Source organism: Oncorhynchus nerka, linkage group LG18 (genome assembly GCF_034236695.1).
Source record: "Oncorhynchus nerka isolate Pitt River linkage group LG18, Oner_Uvic_2.0, whole genome shotgun sequence".
Classification (NCBI taxonomy): Eukaryota; Metazoa; Chordata; class Actinopteri; order Salmoniformes; family Salmonidae; genus Oncorhynchus; species Oncorhynchus nerka.
The window spans coordinates 41783406-41795777 of NC_088413.1; the positions used below are offsets into that span (position 1 = coordinate 41783406).

Consider the following 12372-nt stretch of genomic DNA (forward strand, 5'->3'; position numbering starts at 1 on the left):
GCAGCGGTTGCCGGATGGTATCAGAGTGAACAGTCTATGGCTTGTGTGGCTGGAGTTTTTGGCAATTTCTCAGGTCTTGATCTGACACGATAGAGGTCCTCTGGATGGCAGGGAGCTCGGCCCCAGTGATGCGCTGGGCTGTCCGCACCACCCTCTATAGTGCTTTGCGGTCGAGGGCGTTGCATTTGCCATACTAAATGTTGACGCAGCCAGTCAAGATGCTCTTGATGGTGCAGCTGTAGAACTTTTTGAGGATTCGAGGGCCCGTGCCAAATCTTCTCAGCCTCCTGAGGGGGAAGAGACGCTGTCATGCCCTCTTCACGACTGCGCGGGTGTGTGTGGACTATGTTAAGTTCTTAGTGATGTGGACGCTACTGGTGCAGGGGTCAGCTGTTTGTTCACCTGCCCGCCATTGCTAATAACCTATACACAACTGCCAGACTACAGTGAGGGTAAAACGTATTTGATCCCCTGCTGATTTTGTATGTTTGTCCACTGACAATGAAATGATCAGTCTATAATTTTAATGGTAGGTTTATTTGAACAGTGAGAGACAGAATAACAACAAAAAAATCCAGAAAAAAAGCATGTCAAAAATGTTATAAATTGATTTGCATTTTAATGAGGGAAAATAAGCAAAGACAAAAAAAAACCTTGCTCACCAGAATAATCGATAGTATGAATGCTGCAACCTAGTTGATATTGGTAAAGTTTGTTTTCTCTTTCCTCTCTGCTTCTCTCATGCAGCAAATACATTTAGGGACTGAGGAGAAAATGCAATAACATTTTGTTTTAACTGAAACTAACAGCTGTTAAAACGACCCAACATGCTTTTGATAAGATTTTAGTTGACTTGGATGGATATTTGATGTGGTTGAAATACTATCAGCTTTAATGTTGCTGATTACCTCAATTACCTCGACACCGGTGCCCCCGCACATTGACTCTGTACCCCCTGTATATAGCCTCACTATTGTTATTTTACTGTTGCTCTTTAGTTATTTACTTTTATTTCTTATTTTTTGTAGGTAGTTTTCGTAAAACTGCATTGTTGGTTAAGGGCTTTTAGGTAAGCAATTTCACTGTAAGCTGTTGTATTTGGCGCATGTAACAAATAAAATTGGATTTGATTTAATTTTATAAATATAGCAGCTTTATGTCTCAGAGGATAACATGTCTCACTAGAGGATAACATGTCTCACTAGAGGATACCATGTCTCAACAGAGGATAACATGTCTCACTAGAAGATAACATGTCTCAACAGAGGATAACATGTCTCAACAGAGGATAACATGTCTCACTAGAAGATAACATGTCTCAACAGAGGATAACATGTCTCAACAGAGGATAACATGTCTCACTAGAAGATAACATGTCTCAACAGAGGATAACATGTCTGAACAGAGGATAACATGTCTCAGAGGACAACATGTCTCAGCAGAGGATAACATGTCTCAACAGAGGATAACATGTCTCAACAGAGGATAACATATTTCACCAAAGGATAACATGTCTCAACAGAGGATAACATATCTCAACAGAGGATAACATGTATCAACAGAAGATAACATGTCTCACCAGTGGACTTTGATTTATAATGTTATATAGGGAATCTGTGTATGTGCAGATATGAAAGGAGAGTACTATTAATGAATGTGCTGTATGAATAGAACACTAGTGTAAATATTTAAGTTTGTTGGAACCTCTCCAGCTTATTCATTTAATATTGACTTCAGGCGTCTCTGGTGGTCATTTCCACGACATGTCTGTCAAATTTGTATAGCATCTCACAATCATCACACAACACTGCTATAATCCTTCTTTTACCACTCTTTCCAAAACGTTAATATACTGTTCTGGCCCTCCTTTCTATTTATTTTCAACTCTCCATTTCGCATATATTCTCCTATTGAATTAAACTCTGACATTGTCCTTTTTGCCTTAGTGGATCGACGTTAACTTTTTCTTCCGAAGTTCTCAAAACCGTTTGTCAATTTTAGGTCTGCTTGGTGCACTACAGTTAGGCCCTAAAGCTTAGGCTATGTACTACCAGCACATAAAGTACATTCCCGAAGTATTCAGAACCCCTGACTATTTCCACATTTTGTCACTTTACATCCTTATTCTAAAATTGATTAAATCATTTTCCCCCCTCAACAATCTTCACACTATACCCCCAAAATGGAGCTGCAGTCCAAACCGTTCAGACGCTACAGATGTTTTCCCGAGAAGACCGATTTTCAGGATGTCTCACAGTCTGACAAACACCGTTCTAGCTCTGCCACCTTTTACCGCAGATGTGGAAGGGCGATATCGGCGGGTGCGGTGGATTGAGACACAGCCCATGCAACAAAAAAAACATCTCTCTTGCTTAAACAGATGGATTTCACCTGGTCAGTCTGTCATGAAAAGAGAAGGTGTTCTTAATGTTTTGTACACAGTGTAGATATGATACATTAATGGATTTGTAATGCATTGTTTTCTCTTTATTCCCCTGCTCTCTCTCTCTTAAGGTTCAAGAGCACCGTTGATTTTCAAGGGCTGGTTCTACGCCTGGGGATCACAGGATACAATTTCTTCCTGAATGTATTTATCTCTGCAGCTGTGGAGCTGCTCACTGGTCTCATCTTCAACTGCTGGTGGACAGGGTGGGATGGAGACCCCTCATGGCTGTCTCTAACTTCATATGAGTCGCCGCCTGCCTCATAGTCCCCTTTGTTTCAGTAGGTGCATAGGTGCAAGTCTTTTTATTTGTTTAGTTGGAGAATCCTTTTCCCGTTTGATTTAGAACAGCTCCTAATGTAGATGTATGGGTACAGTAGCAGAATGGAGAACGTGGCTGGGGTTCCACTTTGCTCTCGGTGGTGGAAATTCAAACTGAATAGTGAGGTTAACCAATTTAAATCAGTTACCCATTTCCGACGATAACTGACATGGGAAAGCTGATAAGAATAGATTCATGTTGAAATGAGAGATGCTTTTTCCCCTTTTATGGATGATAATTTTTCACTCTTTCTTTTTGATCTTTTACTGTAATTCTGAGATTGTCTGTTGTAATCCCATCATAAAAATGCTGGGATGACCATTCTGCTTCATTTGACCATGAAAAATATATTATGTAGTTTACCACTCTGCATCCCATTGCTGGCTTGCTTCTGAAGCTAAGTAGGGTTGGGCCTGGTCAGTCCTTGGATGGGAGGCCAGATGCTGCTGGAAGTGGTGTTGGAGGGCCAGTAGGAGGCACTCTTTCTTCTAGTCTAAAGAAATGCCCCAGTGTAGTGATTGGGGACACTGCCCTGTGTAGAGTGTTGTCTTTTGGGTGGGATGTTAAATGGGTGTTCTGAGGTCATTAAATATCCCATAGCATTTATTGTAAGAGTAGGGGTGTTAACCCTGGTGTCCTGGCTAAATTTCCAAGCTATCCCTCATACCATCACGGTCACCTAATCATCCCCAGCTTACAATTGTCTCATTTCTCCCCTGTAACTATTCCCCAGGTTGTTGCTGTAAATGAGAATGTGTTCTCAGTCAACTTACATGGTTAAATAAAAATCTATTCAACCGTTTCCTTTCATCTTCCTACAGACTGTGTGGCTGATGAAAACCATAGCGATCATTGGTCAGGCTGTTGCCATTGGAATCGAGACTGAACTTTGCCAACTCTAAGCTGTATCCAACACCTCTCAGCAAATAATAAAATGAAACTCATTAATGCTGCTTAATTCTGTTTTCACAACCTGGATTATATACTGGTAGTAATACATGCAGTAACATACAATAATAAGGTATTATACTACATATATTGTGTAAACATATGATATGACGTAGTGTACTCTATATTGAGACTCATATTCAGTAATGTTTTTTTTTACACTGAGTATACCAGACATTAGGAACGCCTTCCTAATTTTGAGTTGCATGAACACTAAAAGTTGTCGAAACTGCATTCACCTGGTCAGTCTATGTCATGCAAAGAGCAGGTGTTCTTAATGTTTTGTATACTCAGTGTATATTCAGCTCATATTTCTGCATTTCAGAACTGTCGGCTACACTGCTTGATAATACTGTACCATGTGTATCTGTAGGTGTCATGTCTGTGCTGTATAATGGATTGACAATTTGCCTGAGACCATAGAAGACGTGGAGAACTTAAATGGTTGTGTTAGTTTGTCTTAGTCGCTTAATATGCCCATTCTGCATTACCAGGAGACACAAACAAAACACAAAAAGGAAAATACTTGAAAGGAAAAGACTCCAACAGAAAGGACTACATCATGTAAACTATTTCATGTATTTGTGTAAATTTCACACAGTATTACACCATTTTTTCTGTTACTCGGTGAGGCTTGGGAGGAAGAAAAGCAACATGTAGAGTAGGAGGAAGAGAATAACAAAAAATAAACACTTGTCTTTCAAACACTGTTTATAACATCATGAAATATTTGTTTCAAACCATAAGAATTGTGTTTAATGCACACTATTTTATGATGACAATAAACATTGAAAGTCATTTTTTACAGTAAAACTTTCTGAAAAATACTACTGATGGGATACAAAAGCATTTTCAACATCCAGACGACAATAGCATTTTTTTTAAAGAACATTTAATTGGTTGTTCATGTATATTAGGATCTTTGTTCCATTGTGAGTTGTCCTGTTAAGCTTCAAGAGCAGTAACAAAAGCTGCCCTACATTAATGATCTGGTTGAATGGGCTGGATTGATGACCTGTAAACATACATTCTAGTGGAAATCACAGACATGCATGAGAAGTGGAATCCACTCAAGCGTGATCACTTCCTGGACCCCACTAAAGGAGGGTGGAATGCACTCATACGTACTGTAGCAAGCTGGGGCAGAGTTCTAGGGTTCAGGGAATACCCATAGCCTATAAATCATGCAACTATCTTCATGATCAATCTCAATGATTTAACTCTGTACACTCCACCAGATGTCAGCCGTTTGAGTACAGTATGTGCACCACACCCACACACCTTGATGATAAGCCTTGTACAAGGGCATACCAGAAACCACAGGGCTGTAGGGGTGTTCCCACTTTTTATAGGCCGACACCCGATTACCCAGGACACCTTTACAGTAAAAACAACAGTTATGGGCCCCTAGACTTGATGTTGCTTTACACAGGAAATGCAATATGTATTATTATGGAATCAAGTCATCTGGGTTGCAGATACACTAGGATCATTTGATTAAGAGGCCAGTCTATTGCGGTCACTGCCACACATAAGGGTGTGATGACCTGTCACTAACAGGGGTGGGATCCCAGGGACCGCTGAAGACATTAACATTACCATGTATAGGCGTTCAGAGCACTCCTGTCATCGCTATAGGTTATGCAGAATAGTGCACTGGCTGAAGATTGTGGCCAAAAACAACGATCATTGTGAAGATATAAGACTGTTACTTTAGTATTTACTCGGTTGACTGGACATGGCAGGGAAGGAAGAGTGGCAGAGATTAGCTGACATCATCCAACATTGGAACAACACCCGACTGGACCTGTTTGAGATCAGTCTGCCATGCAAGGTGAGTGGACTTCAGAAATGTAATCAATCAAATCTACAGTGGAGTAGGAAATTATTGACTCCCTTGATAAAGATAGAGAAAAAAAACGACTAAATAATTCAAATACTGAGCTATATTATACGCTCCAAGAAAATTGGGAAATTATATTATTTTATACTAATACAATTGATCAGATAAAGATATTTAGTTTAATAAGTATATATTTTTTTCTCTCAAAAAGGTAGAGATTAAAATGATTGACACCCATGTTTTCAATATGTTTCAAAACCTCACCCTGAGAGGTTAACGGCACTGAGACTTTTTCTAAAATGTTTTATGAGTTGGAGAACACATTGGGAGGGATCTTTCTATTTCCATCACATACGATCATAGCACCTGGTTTCAATCCAAATGCCAATGCCGTTTAGCAAACTCCAGATTTTTACATTGGTTGCTCTCAATAAAGGCTTTTTTTCTGGCAACCCTATTGGCATGCGTCTATAGAGCCTGACTGCCAATATGTCCAACCTGAGACTCCCACCTCACTATTGTTACAACCCCCCTCAGTTAATTGTAAGTCTCAACTTTTCAAAACAGTACTGCATTTAAAATTGTATGTATTGGTTCACATGTAATAAACTAACCTGTCTCTGGCATGCCACCTTAGCTTTTTGAGAAGATAAACTGAGTGTGGTGTATAAGAAATAAAAGTCAACTGGTTTTAATAAAATCACAACTTAAACCATTTACATTTCATATACTTCCTACTGCCAGCCTATTGCTTATGTGTTGCATGTGAGTACCAATTACTTCAATAGTTAATATTTATTTTGAGAACTGTGACACATTAAAACGGTGATAATGTACAGTACCAGTCAAGTTTGGACACACCTACCCATTCAAGGAGTTTGTTATTTGAGCAATTTTCTACATTGTAGAATAATAGTGAAGACATCAAAACTATGAAATAACACATATGGATTCATGTAGTAACAAAAAAAAGTGTTAAACAAATCAAAATATATTTTAGATTTGAGATACTTCAAAGTAGCCATGCTTTGCCTTGATGACAGCTTTGCACACTCTTCACCTGGAAAGCATTTCAATTAACAGGTGGGCCATGTTAAAAGTTCATTTGTGGAATTTCTTTCCTTCTTAATATGTTTGAGCCAATCAGTTGTGTTGTGACTATGAGTGGTATACAGAAGATAGCCTTATTTGGTAAAACACCATGTCCATATTATGTCAAAAACAGCTCAAATAAGAAAATATAAACGACAGTCCATCATTACTTTAAGACATGAAGGTCAATCAATCTGGAAAATTAAAGGCGCAAATACCATCAAGCGCTATGATGAAACTGATTCTCATGAGGACCACCACAGAAAAGGAAGACCCAGAGTTACCTCTGCTGCAGAGGATAAGTTAATTAGAGTTAACTGCACCTCAGATAGCAGCCCAAATAAATCTTGGTCAAATTTTTGAAAATAAACCACTATTAAAAGGACACCAATAATAAGAAGAGACTTGCTTGGGCCAAGAAATACGAACAATGGACATTAGACCAGTGGAAATCTGTCCTTTGGTCTGATGAGTCCAAATTTGAGAGTATTGGTTCTAACTGCCGTGTCTTTATCAGACGCAGATTAGGTGAACGGATGATCTCCGCATGTGTGGTTCCCACCATGAAGTATGGAGGAGGAGGTGTGATGGTGTGGGGGTGCTTTGCTGATGACACTGTCTGATTTATTTAGAATTCAAGGCACACTTAAGGATTAGCCCCCTTTTTTTTCTTCACTTTTCGCCAAAAATGACATTCTCAAATCTAACTGCCTGTAGCTCAGGCCCTGAAGCAAGGATATGCATATTATTGGTACCATTTGAAAGGAAACTCTTTGAATTTGATGGAAATGTAAAAGGAATATAGTAGATCTGGTAAAAGATAATACAAAGAAAAAAACAACCGTTCTTTTGTATTTTTTCTTTGTACCATCATCTTTGAAATGCAAGAGAAAGGCCAAAATGTATTATTCCAGCCCAGGTGCAATTTAGATTTTGGCCAATAGATGGCATCAGTGTATATGCAGAGGTTTAGACTGATCCAATGAACCATTGCATTTATGTTCAAAATGTTGTATCAAGACTCCCCAAATGTGCCTAATTTGTTTATTAATAACTTTTCATTTTCAAAATTGTGCACTCTCCTCAATCAATAGCATGATATTCTTTCACTATAATAATAGCTACTGTAAATTGGACAGTGCAGTTAGATTATCAAAAATGTACGCTTTCTGCCAATATCAGATATGTCTATGTTCTGGGAAATATTCTTGTTACTTACAACCTCATGCTAATCGCATTAGCCTACGTTAGCTCATCCATCCCGTGGAAGGGACACTGATCCCGAAAAAGTTTTAAGCACGGCTACCACGGCATTCTGCAGCGATACGCCATCCCATCTGGTTTGAGATTAGTGGGACTATCATTTCTTTTTAAACAGTACCCAAAATACACCTTTGGGATGAGTTGGACCGCAGAGTGAAGGAAAAGTTGCCAACAAGTGCTCAGCATATGTGGGAACTCATTCAAGACTGTTGTAAAAGCATTCCTCATGAAGCTGGTTGAGAGAATACCAAGAGTGTGCAAAGCTGTCATCAAGGCATGTGGCTACTTTGAAGAATCTAAAACAGAAAATATATTTTGATTTATTCAACACTTTTTTGGTTACTACATGATTCCATATGTGTTATTTCATAATTCCGATGTCTTGACTAATATTTTACAATGTAGAAAACAGTAAAAATAAAGAAAAACCCTTGAGTTGAGTAGGTGTGTCCAAATGTAGGTGTGTCCAAACTTTTGACTGGTACTGTATGTGAGAAATGGCTTGACAGAAATTATATGCATAGAAATCTAGTCTGAATACTTTCCGAATGCATTGAATGTTGCATACAAAGAAGTTGTTGACTCCCAAGAGATGTGAAAGTTACAATAAACCCCCCCACACACACACACTATAATGCATGCTCCCGCTCATCCCCCCTGGAGCTCAAGGGCACCAGGCTGCCCTGTGTTGCGCACTCCTGCCACCATCATTTATGCAAACCCGCCTTCCTTCGTCACACGCTTTGCGATACCTGGACTCACTCAATCACCTGTTTATTACCTCCTCTATGTTTGTCAGTTCCCCAGCTCTGTTCCCCGCTGCTGTATTGATTGTAATATGTCCGTGTTACCCGTGTGCTGATGCTGTTTCTGCCTTGTTCTATATCTGTTCCCTATTAAATTTTTGACTCCCCATACCCGCTTCTCAACTCCTGTCCGGCGTCGGTCCTTACAGAATGCAGCAGCCATCACACGAAGCATTGGGGAGTTCTGGCGTTCCGGTTGGTGGTAACGTTTGTCCTGGGTCGCTGCTGATGGAACCGGGGGGTGCCTAGCCAGCTCGTTGGGCTTCCACGCCCTAGCTGGCTCGAGAGGTTTCCTTTCCCGGTTGGCTTGGAAGGCACCCATCCCACTTCGGGCCTCAGCCGGATCGTCAGGTCTTGTTCGCCCAGCCGGCCCATGGGTTTTGTCGGTGACGTCAGGCTTGTATTCCGCCAACGATGGAACCAGGGATGCCTAAGCCAGCTCGTCGGGTTTCCATGTTCTAGCTGGCTCGAGAGGTTTCCTTGCCTCGGTTGGCTCGGCAGGTTCCCATCCCACGTCATGCTCCGCCGGATCATCAGGCTTCCACGCCGCAGCGGGATCGACAGGCGTTCATGCCTCAGCCGGCTCGTCAGGCTCCTATGCCTCAGTCGGCTCTCCAGACTCCCACGCCCCTGCTTGTTCATGGGGAGTTTACCTCCAGCCGGCTTGCCCAGCGCCCATGTCTCGGCCGGCTCTCCCAGGTGGGATGCCGGGTGGCGCCCCTAGAGGGGGGCTGTCATGCCTACTCCCGCTCTTCCCCCCTGGCACTTGAGGGCGCCAGGCTGCCCTGCATTGCGCAGTCCTACCACCATAAGTTACGCACACCTGCCTTCCCTCGTCACGCGCTTCAGCAATATTGGACTCACTCAATCACCTGTTTATTACCTCCCCTATATTTGTCAGTTCCCCAGCTCTGTATTGATTGTAATATGTCCGTTACTTGTGTGCCGATGCTGTTTCTGTCTTGTTCCATGTCTGTTCCCTATCAAATGTTTGACTCCCCGTACCTGCTTCTCATCTCCTGCGTCGGTCCTTACATATATATAATGTAGAGATTTAAGGGGGTATTCCTGACGGGGACTCAAATCCAGGCCCAGCAACTGTCAAGTCAATACCTTAACCCTTACGCCAAGATGTCCAAGCCTCTTGACGAGGTTTCTAGGTATTGGGTTTAGGTCACTACATTACCCCCTTCCTTACATTTACATTTAAGTCATTTAGCAGACGCTCTTATCCAGAGCGACTTACAAATTGGTGCTTTCACCTTATGACATCCAGTGGAACAGCCACTTTACAATAGTGCATCTAGGTCTTTTAAGGGGGGAGGGGAGAAGGATTACTTTATCCTATCCTAGGTATTCCTTAAAGAGGTGGGGTTTCAGGTGTCTCCGGAAGGTGGTGATTGACTCCGCTGTCTTGGCGTCGTGAGGGAGTTTGTTCCACCATTGGGGGGCCAGAGCAGCGAACAGTTTTGACTGGGCTGAGCGGGAACTGTACTTCCTCAGTGGTAGGGAGGCGAGCAGGCCAGAGGTGGATGAACGCAGTGCCCTTGTTTGGGTGTAGGGCCTGATCAGAGCCTGGAGGTACTGAGGTGCCGTTCCCCTCACAGCTCCGTAGGCAAGCACCATGGTCTTGTAGCGGATGCGAGCTTCAACTGGAAGCCAGTGGAGAGAGCGGAGGAGCGGGGTGACGTGAGAGAACTTGGGAAGGTTGAACACCAGACGGGCTGCGGCGTTCTGGATGAGTTGTAGGGGTTTAATGGCACAGGCAGGGAGCCCAGCCAACAGCGAGTTGCAGTAATCCAGACGGGAGATGACAAGTGCCTGGATTAGGACCTGCGCCGCTTCCTGTGTGAGGCAGGGTCGTACTCTGCGGATGTTGTAGAGCATGAACCTACAGGAACGGGCCACCGCCTTGATGTTATTTGAGAACGACAGGGTGTTGTCCAGGATCACGCCAAGGTTCTTAGCGCTCTGGGACGAGGACACAATGGAGTTGTCAACCGTGATGGCGAGATCATGGAACGGGCAGTCCTTCCCGGGAGGAAGAGCAGCTCCGTCTTGCCGAGGTTCAGCTTGAGGTGATGATCCGTCATCCACACTGATATGTCTGCCAGACATGCAGAGATGCGATTCGCCACCTGGTCGTCAGAAGGGGAAAGGAGAAGATTAATTGTGTGTCGTCTGCATAGCAATGATAGGAGAGACCATGTGAGGTTATGACAGAGCCAAGTGACTTGGTGTATAGCGAGAATAGGAGAGGGCCTAGAACAGAGCCCTGGGGACACCAGTGGTGAGAGCACGTGGTGAGGAGACGGATTCTCGCCACGCCACCTGGTAGGAGCGACCTGTCAGGTAGGACGCAATCCAGCGTGGGCCGCGCCGGAGATGCCCAACTCGGAGAGGGTGGAGAGGAGGATCTGATGGTTCACAGTATCGAAGGCAGCCGATAGGTCTAGAAGGATGAGAGCAGAGGAGAGAGAGTTAGCTTTAGCAGTGCGGAGCGCCTCCGTGATACAGAGAAGAGCAGTCTCAGTTGAATGACTAGTCTTGAAACCTGACTGATTTGGATCAAGAAGGTCATTCTGAGAGAGATAGCGGGAGAGCTGGCCAAGGACGGCACGTTCAAGAGTTTTGGAGAGAAAAGAAAGAAGGGATACTGGTCTGTAGTTGTTGACATCGGAGGAATCGAGTGTAGGTTTTTTCAGAAGGGGTGCAACTCTCGCTCTCTTGAAGACGGGAGGGACGTAGCCAGCGGTCAGGGATGAGTTGATGAGCGAGGTGAGGTAAGGGAGAAGGTCACGGAGATGGTCTGGAGAAGAGAGGAGGGGATAGGGTCAAGCGGGCAGGTTGTTGGGCGGCCGGTCGTCACAAGACGCGAGATGTCATCTGGAGAGAGAGGGAGAAAGAGGTCAGAGCACAGGGTAGGGCAGTGTGAGCAGAACCAGCAGTGTCGTTTGACTTAGCAAACGAGGATCGGATGTCGTCGACCTTCTTTTCAAAATGGTTGACGAAGTCATCTGCAGAGAGGGAGGAGGGGGGAGGGGGAGGAGGATTCAAGAGGGAGGAGAAGGTGGCAAAGAGCTTCCTAGGGTTAGAGGCAGATGCTTGGAATTTAGAGTGGTAGAAAGTGGCTTTAGCAGCAGAGACAGAGGAGGAAAATGTAGAGAGGAGGGAGTGAAAGGATGCCAGGTCCGCAGGGAGGCGAGTTTTCCTCCATTTCCGCTCGGCTGCCCGGAGCCCTGTTCTGTGAGCTCGCAATGAGTCGTCGAGCCACGGAGCGGGAGGGGAGGACCGAGCCGGCCTGGAGGATAGGGGACATAGAGAGTCAAAGGATGCAGAAAGGGAGGAGAGGAGGGTTGAGGAGGCAGAATCAGGAGATAGGTTGGAGAAGGTTTGAGCAGAGGGAAGAGATGATAGGATGGAAGAGGAGAGAGTAGCGGGGAGAGAGAGCGAAGGTTGGGACGGCGCGATACCATCCGAGTAGGGGCAGTGTGGGAAGTGTTGGATGAGAGCGAGAGGGAAAAGGATACAAGGTAGTGGTCGGAGACTTGGAGGAGTTGCAATGAGGTTAGTGGAGGAACAGCATCTAGTAAAGATGAGGTCGAGCGTATTGCCTGCCTTGTGAGTAGGGGGAGGTGAGAGGGTGAGGTCAAAA

At 43.8% G+C, this 12372-nt stretch overlaps 1 protein-coding gene across 1 annotated transcript in view; it reads left to right on the forward strand.

Annotated features, from left to right (window-relative positions):
- The first annotated feature begins 5451 nt into the window (after positions 1 to 5451).
- The window catches only part of LOC115146758 (afadin-like), a 37562-nt gene continuing 30641 nt past the window's right edge, over positions 5452 to 12372 (forward strand). Inside the window, 1 exon segment of the mRNA XM_065003344.1 lies at positions 5452 to 5547. Coding sequence (XP_064859416.1) covers positions 5452 to 5547 — 96 coding nt within the window.